Source organism: Bos grunniens, chromosome 27, assembly GCF_055505025.1.
Source record: "Bos grunniens cultivar Pamir isolate PY7600 chromosome 27, Bosgru_T2T1.0, whole genome shotgun sequence".
In the NCBI taxonomy this organism is placed as follows: domain Eukaryota; kingdom Metazoa; phylum Chordata; class Mammalia; order Artiodactyla; family Bovidae; genus Bos; species Bos grunniens.
The window spans coordinates 43,441,357-43,456,750 of NC_141191.1; the positions used below are offsets into that span (position 1 = coordinate 43,441,357).

The 15,394-nt window shown below is 46.4% G+C and overlaps 1 protein-coding gene across 29 annotated transcripts in view; it reads left to right on the forward strand.

Annotated features, from left to right (window-relative positions):
• Positions 1-15,394, forward strand: part of THRB (thyroid hormone receptor beta) — a 445,747-nt gene that overhangs the window by 348,695 nt on the left and 81,658 nt on the right. For 12 of the 29 annotated variants that reach the window (XM_086380832.1, XM_086380822.1, XM_086380830.1 and 9 more), the window contains exons 4-5: positions 10,121-10,180; positions 13,226-13,480. The exons of 5 other annotated variants lie outside the window; for them this stretch is intronic. In XM_086380832.1, the coding sequence (XP_086236958.1) occupies positions 10,121-10,180; positions 13,226-13,480 (315 nt within the window). The remainder of the gene's footprint in view (positions 1-10,120; positions 10,181-13,225; positions 13,481-15,394) is intronic. 12 more of the 29 variants (XM_086380846.1, XM_086380836.1, XM_086380845.1 and 9 more) reach the window with 1 other exon arrangement.

A 15,394-nucleotide genomic window follows, 5' to 3' on the forward strand; every position in this document is an offset into this window, starting at 1 on the left:
TAAACTGCTCTGTGCTCCAGTTCCCTCATCTGAAAACTGAGGGTAATATTTCTGCCTCATAGAATTATTGTGAAGATTAAATTTTACATTTAATCGCAGAATGGGTGCTTGGCATCTGGTAAGCCTACATTCAATGTTACCTACTGCTTTTATTATCTTGTTGGCTGTCTCTAGAGAGGAAGTCCTACAAAAGATGAAATTATAATCAGAAATCTTTGTGTTTGGATTTTTCCACCTCATGAACCAAACTGAACAACTCACCATTTAGGAAATAGAGACATTAAAGGCTTGTCCCTTCACCTTCCCTGAGCTTTGGTTGCTGTTCAGTCACTCAGTCATGTCCAACTCTTTGCCACCCCTCAGACTGCAGCACGCCAGGCCCCTCTGTACTCCGCTGTCTCCCAGAGTTTGCTCAAATTCATGTCCATTGAGTTGGTCATGCTATCTAACTATCTTATTCTCTGCTGCACCCTTCTCCTCCCACCCCCAATCTCTCCCAGCATCAGGGTCTTTTCCAATGAGTCATCTCTTCACATGAGGTGGCCAAAGTATTGGAGCTTCAGCTTCAGCATTATTCCATCCAATGAATATTCCAGGTTGATTTCCTTTAGGATGGACTGGTTTGATCTCCTTACAGTTCAAGGAACTCTCAAGAGTCTTCTCCAACACCACAGTTCAAAAGTATCAGTTCTTTGGCACTCAGTCTTATATATATACATACACACACTGGCTTCCCTGGTAGCTGAGTGAGAGAATCCACCTGCCAGTGCAAGAGATGCAGGAGACACAGGTTCAATCCCTGGGTCAGGAAGATCCCCTGGAGAATATAATGGCAACCCACTCCAGTGTTCTTGCCTGGAAAATTCCATGGACAGGGGAGCCTGGTGGGCTACAGTCCACGGGGTTTCAAAGAGTCAGACACGGCTGAGCACACACACAGCAGTGCGTGTGTGCATGTGTATGTGTGTGTGCGTGTGCGTGTGTGCATGTGTGTGTGTGCGCGCGTGTGTGTGTGTGCATGTGTGCGTGTGTGCGTGTGTGTGTATTCCTTGACCTGCAATTCATCAAATACTACTTTCCCCTCTGATTCCCAGATAGGGAAATCATCCCTCTCTGTAGTAAATATTAAATCTTACCCAAGTTTAAACGGGGTGACTACACGTTTAACCAATCCTATCTACTCTCCATGGAGACCATGCCCTAAAGCAGACTGTCTTAAACCTCAGTGTGCGCATGAATCACATGCGGATCTGGTTAAAATGCAGATTCTGCTTCTTCAGTTCTGAGGCCAGCATCCCGTGTCTCTAACAAGCTCTGGGTGCGGCTGATACTGTGAGTCCTCAGACCACATGTGAGTAACAAGGTCTTAGATGTATGTTTACAAGCCATCTGTGGATGGAGGAGGCGGGGGACAGCCTGGCCCCGGCTGGGGGCACGCAGGCTGGAGACCGGCAGACCTACAGGGGCGGATGGTCAGGCGTCACCCCAGCCCCAGCTTTACCAGCTCTGTTTCGGTGTGTTTGGCTCCCTGGCTCTTAGCTGCAGCACGTCGTATCTTTACTCGTGGTGGGCACACTCTTAGTTCTAGTCTGTGGATCCCGACCCCCATCAGGGCTTTAACCCAGGCCCCCTGCACTGGTGGTGTAGAGTCTTAGCCACTGGACCTCCAGGGGAGCCCCTCACCAGCTCTGTTTTGAGTAATTGAAAAGTTTAAGGGAAACGCCAAAAGGTATGAAAAAGACAGTGGAAATCACACCGCCTCTTGATTTTCCTGAACTCTTGAAACACTGTAGAGCAGGCTAAACCAGATTAACACCCAGAAGACATGCAGGTTGAAAACAATTCGATTCTACCTCGGTGTCTGCTGTTGGACCAGAGCTGTGAGAGGCTGATGCTAAGCCAGGTTTCCAGAGGAAACATTAGAGACCACACAAGGCAATGTGTTTTTGATGTGGTTAGTGGTGTCCCGAGGGCCCAGAAACACCCCCAAGTACCCGCCTTCTCCCCGTCCCTGAGGAAGCTTGCCTGCTGTCATAATCGAGGGTAAGGAAGATGTGGGTGACCTCCCAGCCCGCTATTCCTGAAAAAAGGGAAAACCCAGCTTCTCCAGACTGAAACGTCTCCTCCGTCAATGAAGGGACTGTCCACACTGATCTTGATCCTCCTTACTTATGTGCACAAAACAATATCTGGAAAACGGTTGTGAGATTCTATGAAAACCCTGAGAAGGGACCTCTGTCAGCCTGTATGACTGTGTTTCATCCATACCAAGGTATATTCTTGTCCAGTCTGTTCATCTCTGAGTGTAATTCGTTAATAGAATGTGTATGTTCTGCTGCGTGTAATGGCTCCTTTAAGCGTGATGTATAAAGTTGTTCAGTTTACCCGAGTCATGTTTTGTCTTTTTACTTGGTAAATCTCAAAATTTGTTCTTTACCCACAAATGATGCCCCCGTCCTAGCTTCCAAAGTTAGAAAAGATGCACACGCAGTCCCTCCTTTTGAAAGAGGTATTTCAAGTTTGGGAACGAAAAAACGAGGCCAGAGTTACAGATGACCTCATGTTTTTTTCAAAATTGTGGGTTCAGACTGGCAACAAGAATAAACGTTATGATCTGAACTTTCACACAGGAGAAACTTAACCCTGACAACAAACATCTGTTCCCTTTTCTGTGCATTTGTGGCTCTTTAATGGGAATGTTTCTGCCACAGCTGTAGCCTCTTTAATATCCTAAATGGAATCTCTGTGGCCTTTAAAATAATTACCTCAACGTTGGAGTCATCTGACCTGAGGATTCTCTGATTAAATCCAGTATGAATTATGGAAAGCCAGTGACCCTTCCCAGGGGAAGATTCCGTTGTGTTCTCTAGAAAGCCCTTTTCCAGCCTTTGGGGCCTGTGGTCAGTGCTCTAGCAGTCGGCTTGTCCCCGAGTCGGTCATTCTTAGACGTAGCTCGTGGTCCTGCTCACTGCCTCGTTTCCACGCAGGGACTCTCCAAGCGGAGTTTCCACCAGGCTCTTTGAACACACGTTATTTTGTTGTTTGGTCTTTAACTTTGTTTCAGGCTAAACTTTAAAAGACATGAATGTGCATTTCGTTTAAAGGTTCTAAATACACACTTGCAAAAAACGTTAATGGCTTACTAGGAGATGAGCTTTGGAATTCCGTTTCAGAATAATTATTGCGATTTCCACAGCTACGCTGATTGTTTTCCGTGGAGATAGTGACTTCCTAATGGAATACGTAGGAAAACTGGAGAAGTGAGACCAGCCAGATAAAGAAAAGGTTTGTTTCTCTCTTAGCAGTTTCCAGATCTCGCTCCTTTAATGGACTGAGAACCGCTGCGGGAGAAACGAGAGAAAAACCTCTGAGATAGCAGACCTAAATTCACCTGCACGCGTGGGCAGAGAGGCTGGGCTCAACAAGAGGGAAAATTAATAGGCGGGTGCTCGGGAAAAGAAGGCCAAAACCACACAGCGATGGAAGGCAGTCTATCTGAACAAGGAGGCTGATTTTGCAAGACTTTGCCCACAAGACGACATTTCTGAGGATGCGTTTCAAATAACTAGATGATGGCAGAGCAGGGTCCTTCGGCGATCTTGTTTATAAAGTTTCCAGGAGTAAGCCCTAGTGGGAAGGTTTGAGCACAATTTCCCCCATCTCAATATTTCATTCATTCATTCTGTATGTATATCAATTCAATCTAATAAAAGGTTTTCTCTCTAAATTTTCAAATAAAATGTTACTATTTGTTTCTCACACTGTGAGAGGCAGATGCTAGGGCCCTCCCAGTGCCCAGTTTCTTTGGAGACCTCTGCTCAGATCTTGAAATAACCATAGATACATGTTGTTCAGTCGCTCAGTCCTGTCCAACTCTTTATGACCCCATGGACTGCAGCACGCCAGGCCTCCCTGTCCATCACCAGCTCCCGGGGCTTGCTCAAACTCATGTCCATTGAGTGGGTGATGCTTTCCAACCATCTTATCCTCTGTCGTCCCCTTCTCCTGCCTTCAATCTTTCCCAGCATTGGGGTCTTTTCCAATGAGTCACTTCTTCGCATTAGATGGCCAAAAGATTGGAGTTTCAGCTTCAGCATCAGTCCTTCCAATGAGTATTCAGGACTAATCTTTAGGATGGACTGGTTGGATCTCCTTGCAGTCCAAGGGACTCTCAAGAGTCTTCTCCAGCACCACAGTTCAAAGGCATCAATTCTTTGGCGCTCAGCCTTTTTTATTGCCCAGTTCTCAGAAACCATAGCTTTGTCTCTACACATAGCACACACACATTGCACTTGGAAAGAGAAGGAAGTAAAGGAAGAAAAGTTCAGCGGAAAGAGTGTGAGGACCACAGGAAAGGACCCTGAGCTGCACCGAGGGAAACCAGAACAAGAGCAAAGGGAAGAAGGATGTGCTTACTGGTCCCAGTTCCCACTGGGCTGTGGAGGGGAGATGGGGGGTGGGTGCGGGGAGAGCTGTGCTGCAGTGCAGTGGGCCAGGCCCCACGCTGCATGCTGGGTGTGCAGCTGAACAAGCCGTGGTCCCAGAGGTTAAGGAACTCACAAATGTAAACGTTGAACCAATAATTACAGGACATTGTGAAAGTGTAAGTGTTAATCATTCAGTCCTGTCTGACTATTTGTGACCCCATGGACTGTAGCCCACCAGGCTCCTCTGTCCATGGGATTCTGCAGGCAAGAATACTGCAGTGGGTTGCCATGCCCTCTTCCAGGGGATCTTCCCCACCCAGGGATCGAACCCAGGTCTCTTGAATTGCAGGCAGATTGTTTACCATCTGAGCCACCAGGGAAGCCCAAGAGCACTTTGTAGCCCATTCTAAGTAGAAATATAGGAGTCAGTTGACTTCCCCACCCCCGACCCTTATTTCCACATTGGTTTAAATGACAGAAACAACACCTACTTCTTGATTATTATTATATGATGTAAATGAGATAATGTGTGGAAAACACTTAGGATGCTGCCTGGCGCACAGTAGGTGCTCAGTTAATCGTAATTTATATTTGTGGTGCCCAGTCTGGCATAGAGTAAGTGCTCAGTACATTTTTAGTGTTACTGAACTTAGGTCTGGCTGCTCACAGCTTAAAAACCAATATTTGAAAGGCAAGTGTTGGTAGAATCAAAAAACATTGCTTTTAATCAGAAAGCCAGAAATCTGGGGAGAAGGTGGACTCATGTCCCAAAACCAACTCCAAAGATCCTTCTTGGCCATGAAAGTGTTTTTAAAGTGAAAAGGGGAAGTAATCTCAGTTAGTCACCGAGATGAGGAGTCAGGCTGGTAGCCATCCCCAGCTGTCTACAGGCTGGTAGAGCCACCTAGACAGATCCCTCCCCCCACCACCGGGCACCAGGAGACAGGCCTGCACCCCCATCCCAGCTGCTACTAGGCCAGGGCTGGGGGGCTGTGCCAGGCCAAGAGGCCTGAGAGGATGGCCCAGAGATGCCCCAGCCACACAATGGCACCTTCGTGGAGCTCTGCCATTCACATCATCTGGGCAGCAAACTGGGCTGCACGCCTGTGGCTTGGTCAGGAAAAAGAGGGCGCTCACCCAGCCGGGGCTGGAAGGAACAGAGTCACTCAGCTGCCCTTTCTGTCTTCTCTGAGCACAGAGCTCCCCTCAGCCTGCACCCCACATCTCTCCCTAGCGGGCTTACCCTTGCTACTGATGCTGAGCAGGCTAGCCAACTTGTCTCACACAGAACACACTATTGCTCTGTAGGTCGAAATTCCTGGATAGATGAGAGTCTATGGTCTGTTCAGCTTCAGGGGTAATTTGACCTGTCTAGATTACATTCAATTATTTCCAAATAATACTTATTGAGGTCCTGTCATGTTAAGACTGCGCTTAGAGCTGTGGGGTGTAAGAGATGGATAAGTTGGTCAGAGGCCAGTAAAGAAGAAAAACCTGGGGGATACCACTGACACACGAGGAGGCCGTGCTAAGTCCTTGCCTTACGGAAGAGACAGAGCAAGTAAGACAGATATTCCAGGGACAAATCCAATCTTCCCAAAGTCACACAGCTAATAAGTGGAAGAGTTAGAATTTGAACTTTTTTTTCTTCATGTTTATTTTTATTCGTTTATTTTTGGCTGTGCTGGGTCTTCACTGCTACATGGGCTTTCTCTAGTTGCGGTCTGCGGGCTTCTCACTGTGCTGGCTTCTCTTGTTGCCGAGCACGGGCTTCAGGGTGCTCAGGCTTCAGCAGCTATGGTTCCTGGGCTCTAGGGCTCGGGTTCAGTAGCTGTGGCACTCAGGCTTTGTTGCTCCATGGCGTGTGGGATCTTCCCGGACCAGGGATCAAACTGGTGTCCCCTGCATTGGCAAGCAAATTCTTAACTGCTGAGCCCACCAGGGAAGCCCCAGAATTTGAACCTTGACTAGCTGAGCCCATAGTCTTATCCACTAACCTATCCCTGCCTCTAAGAAGCAAAACAGTTTTCATTTTCACCAGCAGTTTGGGAAAATAATACTATTGGTGGTAGAAAATCTGCATTGAATTGGTTTTAATAGAAATGAATCTACCTTGTGACTAACCAATGGCTTCTGGATAAGAAATTAGGCAGAGTCTGTGCTTAGGAAGCAGTTTTCTCTTTGCAATTATCAGACTATTGGGGAAAAAGGGATATTAATTGTTATAATTGAATTGTGCTAGGCAATGTAAATATAACAAAAAAAATAAAATTATACATTTATGTGAATGATTATATCATTTGGTAAACAGTAGCATGCAGGGCAAGGGAGGTAAATTTTGGAATTATGGAAGTGTGAGGGTGGATGGATTGGTTCAAGCGAGTTTAAACAGTAAGCCAGGTCTTGAAAGTTGAATAGGGGTCAAAGCTGTGTCTTCACCATTGTGTTGTTTGACTGACCAAGCAAGCTAAGCAAGCCGGGTATGATGACAGGCCAGCCTTCACAGGAATGCCTGTTTTATCAAAACGTCTCTCCCATCTGCCTTGCACAGCCATCAGAAATCCAACTTTAGACATTCATTCCCGGGCTGTGGACTTACACTCCTCAACCATCCTCTTTAAGTCACAACTTCAGCTGAGAGGGGTGACTCAGCCCAGATGCCAAGCCAGTAACATAGTGGTGTGAAGTCCTTTGGGCTTCCCAGGTAGCGCTAGTGGTAAAGAACCTGCCTGCCAATTCAGGAGACATAAGAGACGAGGGTTCAATCCCTGGGTCAGGAAGATCCCCTGGAGGAGGGCATGGGAGCCCACTCCAGTATTCTGGCCTGGAGAATCCCACGGATGGAGGAGCCTGGCGGGCTACAGTCCATAGGGTAGCGAAGAGTTAGACGCAACTGAGGCAGCTACGCATGCATGTGAAGTCATTTGTCAAGCATTTTTTCTGGAGATGTTTTTGAAAATCTTGTTTAGAGAAGACGTGGGCTGGAGGATGGGGCAAGGAAAAGAGATCGTTGAGTGCCTGAATGAAGAGCTAACACTTACAGTGAGTGTTTACACTGTGCCATGCACTGGTCCAAGACCTTTTTGTGTACGAACTTATTTAACCATCACAGCGTTAGAATGTTCCCATCTTACGGACGAGGAAACTGAAGTGCAGAGCAGAGACGTGGCTTGCCCAAGGTCACTAAGAGCTCTGTGAGTAGGCAATCTGCCCACAGTGGGGACCAAGCACCCAGAGGACTCAGGAGGAGGGAGAGAGATGGCGAAAAGGCAGCCAGAAGTAGGAGGCCATCAAAAGCAACCTCACCTGCACACACGTTCTGTTGAGGACAAGGTGGTGATGGTAGGTGTGTTGCTGGCAGTCGTGGTGTTGAGGGTAGAGGTCAGGTACCTGTGTCCATTGAACATAGCACAGGTAACATGAAAAGTGAAAATGAAAGTGTTAGTCACTCAGTCGTGTCTGATTCTTTGCAACACCATGGACTGTAGCCCGCCAGGCTCCTCTCTGTCCATGGGATTCTCCAGGCAAGAATACTGGAGTCGGTTGCCATTTCCTACTCTAAAGGATCTTCCCGACCCAAGGATTGAACCTGGGTCTCCTGCACTGCAGGCAGATTCTTTACTGTCTGAGCCACTGGATGCTCAAAAGTAACATATTATTTTATTAATAGTATTGTTCCCTTTGGAGAGAAGGCAATACGTATGGTCAGGTTACACGTGTTCACCTGAAGAGCACTTAATCCACATACATTATGTCATTTGAGTCTTAGAAAAATCCCATGAGCAATATTATGTTGCCCTTTTGCAAATGGCAAAACTGACACTTAGAGCCAGGAAGTGATCTTCCCAAGAGTAAGACCCTTCAGGCCCTCTCGGAAGACTTGGACTCCAGGCTTCCAACCTCATCCCGTCTCCCTCCACCAAGGTGGACACCGGTCCAGCCCATTTGGTTTCTCATTTAAGGTATCTTCCTGGAGAAATGTAACCCAATAGTTCTTCAAAGGGGAAATCTAACCTTCCTGTAAAAGGGAGAAGGCGACATGGATCCTGGCGGTTTTCTTGGGAAAACAGGAGGTGGTTGTGTAAGGACTGGGAAAGGGCACCCCGGCCATAGGAAAGAATCTCTACAAAGATTCTGCGTTGGGAATGAGCTTCCCAGGTTTGATGTCCACGTGTCCAGAAGACAGAGAGCTGGAGGCGGAGGCACAGGAGCGAAGCTCAGCAGGACAGGCTGATAAACACCACAAAGCCTACAAGCTGCAGCAAGACCTGAGTACTTCATTCCAGTATTGATGGGAAATCACCGGAAGATTCTCAGCAGCAGGGAAGTCTACTCTGATGTACATTTTCAAAGGTTACTCTGGCTGCTGCCTGGACCATGGATTGTAGGTGGTAGAGAGTGAAATCTGGGAGACGAATTTAGACATCAACAAGTGGCTGGGAAAATTGAACAAGGCAATAAACATAGTGTGTAAAGAACTTTCAAAGTCGTCATCAAATGCTGGCTATTCATAGGTCAATGGCGACTCATCAGACTAAGGCAACCAATGAGACCGTATCGGTTAACAGTACAGAAGATATGAAGCAGCAGATGAAGCGCTTCTCCAGATTCTAGTTTCCCCATCAATCAGGCGGTAGAACAGTGTGTACTCCTGGGGTATTCAGGAAGGTGAATCAAAGTGGCTAGTTCTGTACCTGGTCTGTAGTCAATGCTCAGCCAAACATGAGTCTCCTGTTCTACGTGACTCCACAAATAAAAGCCAGTGGATGTGTACACAGTCTGAGAGTTCCATAAGGCTAAAACTTAGGGTTGGAATAAAACATGTGAGCAGAAATCAGAGACCTTAGTGGCCTTGTGCTTCACAGTGATAATTGTACACACTCGCTGGGTGTGCAAAGCGTATTATATATACATCCCCTGAACACAGAATATGGTTGGGGTCTCAGTGCCTTGCGTTGATGGCCTTTTAATGCAAACTCAACACTCATAATCAGTGCCATGGAACCCCAGCCTGCTCAGCAGCCCCTTGCTGAGCACTCTGGCATAATTCTGTTTCCCTTGCCTTAGCACTTTTCTGTGATATCAGCTTGCTTTTGTGTCCTGAAATACTTGCATATTTTCATATAATTCTTTTTTTGCATGGACACATTTATTTTCTATTGTCTTTAATGAAATTTCCAGAGATAGGATGTAGGTAGTTCTGTGGGATTTATGTTTGTTTCTTTTTGGGAAAAAACCCTTTAAGGTCAGTTCTAGTCATTTGAGCCCTTAGAATTATGGTCCTCTAACACAAATGCAATCATTCAAATCTAAATGCCCTGAGACACACAGGTCAATGTGTGTCTAGTTATTTTCGTAGCAGTTCACATGCCCCCTCTAGTTTTTTTTTCTTTGATTCTACTTATTTATCAATTTGCCTCATAACTGCCCTATTAAATTAATTATCTTGATGCCTAGAATATGAAATATTAAAAGCCAGATGTTAACTGAGATCCGTTTAGGAGCTCATACTTCAGGAACTATAAGATATTATCATTGCCAGACTCTCCCTTTTAAAAATGTATTTCCACTACTGTGCACATCTGCATCCCAGGTAATCCTCAGAAGGACAGGTTTTTGAAAAAACATTCGAGTCTGAGAAGGAAACTGCCCCTTTATCTGAAATCTGCCAATTATTTGTTTTCTTACCTTAGATTTTCTTAACCCTGTGGATCTCAAACTCTGCTGGGTATCAGAACCTTCTGGAGAACCTGGTAAATATCCAAATTCCCAGGCCCCATCCTATCTCAGTAAGCCTGGTCTCATTGGTTTGAGTTTAGGGGGAACCAAAGGATATGAGTTGGCAGAGAAATAGCAGGAATCCTCATTGCTAAGCAAACATGGAAGTAACACAGTGCACAGCACCCACAGTCAGCTGAAGTGAAGGAGCCTGGAATGGTGTCTCATCCCTCCTTGGGAATGGAATAGGAATTATATTTGCCCTCTTCATCTTGGGAACTAAAATCCCACATGCTGCCTGGCACAGCCAAAAAATTTGGGGCTTCCCAGGTGGCTAAGTGGTGAAGAACCCACCTGCCAGAACAGGAGACGTAAGAGACATGGGTTCAATCCCTGGGTCAGGAAGATTTCCTGGAGGAAAGAATGGCAACCCACTCCAATATTCTTGCCTGGAGAATCCCAAGGACAGAGGAGCCTGGGGGACTACAGTCCATGGGGTCGCAAAGAGTCGGACACGACTGAGTGGCTAACACTTTCTGTTCATCTTGGGAAGGTAACCAAGAACCCTCCTTAAGCAGTGCCCCAGCCAAAAAACCTGCCAACTGAGCAATGGAATATCACTATCACGAGTGTAATTGCAGACCGTAATTACGAGCTTGGACATGGCTCCAATGAATGGAACTCTTTTCCCAGACCACCTCGGCTTCTTTTCTTAGGAAAATGGAAGGAAATCTTATTCCTTGTCTCAGCCTCCAAATAACATCTCTTGCTTGTAAGAAATCCCCACTCTTGCTGGCCCAGGGGACCTGCTGAGCAAGCTTTAATGGGCCATGCTATAAAGAAGAACGTCCCCTTGGTGAGATCTCTTCCAGCGTCTCTCATCCACGAGTGCTGACTAGCTCCCTTCACTGGGGAGCACTCTCTACCCATTAGGCTGTATTTCTTAATTTCTGTGCAGTCAAGGGAATTTATACCACCTTTTAAGAATTTCTGCAGAAAAATCAAATGTTGGAGGCTCTACAAAACCACTGTGATAACTTTAACATTACTTACAAAGGAACATTGCACAATATAATTTACTGAGGATTTAGAGTCCGTGACGATTGAGTAGACATCCTAGAAACACACATGGGTGAGAACACGTCTCACATCAGTAGAAGCAATGAAACTCCTTTTGCAGAGTTAATCCTCGCATTCAGTGACTTTATATTCAGCTCATGAAAACACCCTCATATCCATGAAAGGTCCTTGAAAGAATTCTACGTAGCTGTGTTTCATCTGAAATGCCATACAATCTCCCAAGATCCTAATCTTTTGTTTTCTTTTCATGGGAAGTGAGAATAAGTGCCCATAACTGCACCAGTAGCTGGCATGGTGGAGTCCTGACCTTTAGGATTCACCACGCATTGAATCATGCCACCTCAACTGAGGAGAAAGGCCCCGGGCTATGTCACCCCCTCACACAATGCCAAGCACAGATCTGAGCACTGAGTGAATTTTCAGGGCTCCTCTCTGAATAACATCAAATGTTACATCCCAAGCATTGTGTGATTTTTTTTTTAAGGGGATCATTTCTTACTGGCCAAGTGAGGGTATTTCAAGCTGCAGTATTTCCACTTACTGTGACAGAGAAACTGAGTGTTGGTTATTACTGCCTTGCTGTGATTTTGTTCGCAGTCTTCTCCTGTACTAGAAATGAAGTGGACGGGAGTCAGGACTTCCACAAGGTAGTCCCAAGACCAGAAATGGTAAACGCAGCTTCCAAGGAGGTCTGGGAGCAGATGACACCTTTAGAAAAACCACCCTAACCAACATCTCTGAAGACATCTAGCAGCTTTACAGAGGGGGCTGGTGAAAACCAAAAGCAGGTTTAACTCTTGCATTTAACAGGTTAAAATTTATCTTAAATGTCTGAAAAGCAGCTTTCAATTCCCAGTACCGTACATAGATCAGGGCGGACCTGTCTGTCTGATATGGATATCTACAGTCCTTTGGTCATTTCAGCATAAAGGAAAATTCACTTATCAGTTAATCATTCCACTGTCTCTAATCACTTAAAAGTAGAACTCTATTTGTGTTTTTTCCTATTTTGACAGACAGAATTTCTGGAAGTATGGGTGAGCAGATGGACTATGCTTTTTAATGTGAACGCATCTACAAATCATCTATATTCGCTTACTCTTTTTACTCTCTTCCTTATATCCGTGTTCAGAAAAGATATTCAAGGAGGTAAAATTGGCCCCCAGGGAAAGTTGGTGTGAGAACGTTTTCATGATATTATCCAGTTGTTTCCCATTTTCTGGAGGGCAGACCTTCACGCCCCTTGAAACTGAGTAGAGAAAAGAGCGTCACACACAGAAAGCGTTAACTGCCTGCTTCTCAGCGCAAGAGAGCGGGGCTTTTCTTCTGTCATCAGAGCTCTTAATTTGCCCCAACTAAAGCACAATCTGCTGACCTCCTCTCCTCTCACCTTGCCTGTTCCGGAGGACATGGAAACCACTGGCACAGTTTCCCTTGGAAGACCCAGCCCCTTATGCCAGCCTGTCGGCAGTGGAAGGTGCCAAGGAGCCCGAGTTGTCGCTCTCATGTAGCCACGTGGCACGTCCCTCTCAGGGAACAGGGTGCCCCTCAGGTCAGCCGGTGATAACACCCAAGTCAAACAAGGCCGCATCCTGGACGTTGTATGTCCCGAGGATCTGAAAAGTGTCCACGGCCAGCCCTGACCCTCGAGACCTCACATGGTCATCTAAGCAGTATCATAAATTGGTGCCCACTTGCTCCCTAGCCATTGCCATCGGGAGCGGGGCTGGCGAGAGGGCGGCCCTTCCGTGGAGGAGCCCATGTCTTTCTAGGCGCTAAAAATTGGGGGAAACGCGTTGACTCCTCCGCAGGCAGTCCAGCGCCGGGGCTCCGTGCCAGAGGCCGCTCAGTGCGTCTTATCGCCGCCGTTGGGTGGAAGGGTCCGGGAATGCTGGCAGCCCCCACGAGCCGGGGAAGCGCTTGCCTTCCAGACCTCTTCCTCTCGGCCCCGTCTTGACAGTGCCAACAGCCCCGTCATGTCGTGTTTTTCAACCCTCCAGAAAATGGCCTTCCAGCCTGGGACAAGCCAAAGCCTTGTCCAGACGGCGAGCCGGAGTGGAAGCTCGTGGGAATGTCTGAAGCCTGCCTGCATCGGAAGAGCCACCCGGAGCGGCGCGGGCCCCTGAAACATGAGCAGTCGCCCCTCATCCAGGCCTCCTGGACGAGCTCCATATTCCATCTGGACCACGACGACGTGAGCGATCAGAGCGCACCCAGCGCCCAGACCTTCCAGACGGAGGAGAAGAAATGCAAAGGTAACAGCTGTTTGTGAGACCCGGGTGGCCGCAAGGAAAAGGACCCTCTGTTGTGACTGTGTGCTGGGTCTCCCCTGAGCCCAGGCGTGCGGTCCACGTGGCTCCCCGGCAGCTCTCTTCCAAAGAGCCTGTGCCCCCAGACCTTCTGTGGAGCAGAAAAGAAGTGGGCTTCTGAGGAGAGCAGCTGATTTCAGCTTCCTGTTGGGGCCACTTGGGGGAGAAGACATTTTTCTTTCTCTAATGAGCAGGAGGGCTGTTAGTTTTGGCTTCAGTTCTGTTTTTGAAGCTGAGTAGAAACAGACACTGCTAGCATTACATAACTACTTGCTTTGAAGTGTGTGTGCGTGTGTGTGTGTGTGCATGACTTTTCCCAGTTGTGCCAGTAGCTAATAGGATCTCCAAATCTACCTTTAACCTAAATAGACAATTCATGTTCAAAAGAGAGGTTTGAAGTTGTTTTCTTTGACTCATTAAGTCCTGTGTCATCAACCTGAAAGGCGAGATTATGGTGTTAGGGGGTTGTCACCTCATAAAAAATGTTAAACTGGCCTAAGTTTCTGATTGCATTAGATTTAACTGGTCTTTACCTCGGGTCGCCTCCGCCCTGACAGATGTCTTTGTGTTGATCGCTTTATGGTCTTAGGGCTTCCCAAAATCTTTGCTTCTTAAATCAGTTAGTGTCTTTAAATGTCCAAGTTCATGTTGACCCTCCGCCCTTTCTCAATTTAGCATTTTTAAAAAATAAAGTCCTTTTCCATTTTCTTTGAGGACTTTGATTCATGATCAAGTTTTTATGTGAATGTATGTTGATTTACAATATTGTGTTATTGTGATAAAATTTCAAATGGTGTGTTTGAAAATCTGCCCAGCACATATCAAGATTTATTAATGAACGTTTGTAGAGAGCCCTAGATTTCAGCCACATAGGACCTTTGCAAACTGTTCTAAATTGAGCGTAAACACGTGATTCTGTCATCCTTCTCAAAAGACTGCTGGTCCTTTAACTTTTTTGAAAACTTGAAAAGCCGCTTGGAAGCACCAGTTGACCTGGGCAGCTGGGTGTGCAGATTGTCTCAAATGAAAAACGGGATTATCTAAACAAATAATAATATGGTGGTATAGGCTCTTATTTGATGCAGTCAAAACCATCCGTGTTCTCTTGGGGAGGATCTGGGTTTGAACTGTCTCTCATCTTTATTACTTAGGAGACTGAGAAATTGAAAGGGATATTTAGAAAAAGAGCAAAGTAAGTTTTTCCAAAGGAGTCGGGATATAGAACAGGTGTGTGTGTGTGTGTGCACATTTGTTTGAAATACAATCGAGAGTTTATCTTAAAATCCGTAACCACATCGTAGCTTCAAATTTTAGGAGCTGGCATCAAAAACACGTCAGGCTTTGGTTTACAGGGCACTGCAGTGTCCTCATGACCTAAGGACCCACAAACTAAATTTGATTTATTCCTGATTGGTATCCGTGTTCGTTCACTCATTTATGGATCCGTCTCTGTCATTTTGAGAAAACTTGGCCTTGCATATCTAGGGTTTTTGACACTTTCTGGTTTATTGGTAAACCTTGAGAGCAAAAGGAGACAGTTTCTATTTGGTTTCCAAGACCCTACTGCTTGTAACACAGTGATTAAGATCGCGGATTTTTGAGTCTACCGTATTTGGGCTAGAGCCTCACCCTTTCCACTCTCCATCCTTGAGCAAAGCTATGTGATTGCTGACAGAATTGAATTAGAAAATGTATCACTATTGAAGTACTTAGCACAGCACCCCTCATTGTGGTCTCTGAACGTCAGCGTCATCCTTGCTATGATCACTCTTATCGGCTCAGCATCATTAAATCACACATATCCCCTGGGCCGCGCTCTGGTGAGTGAGGAGACCAGGACATTTGGGTGTGGCGTAGGGT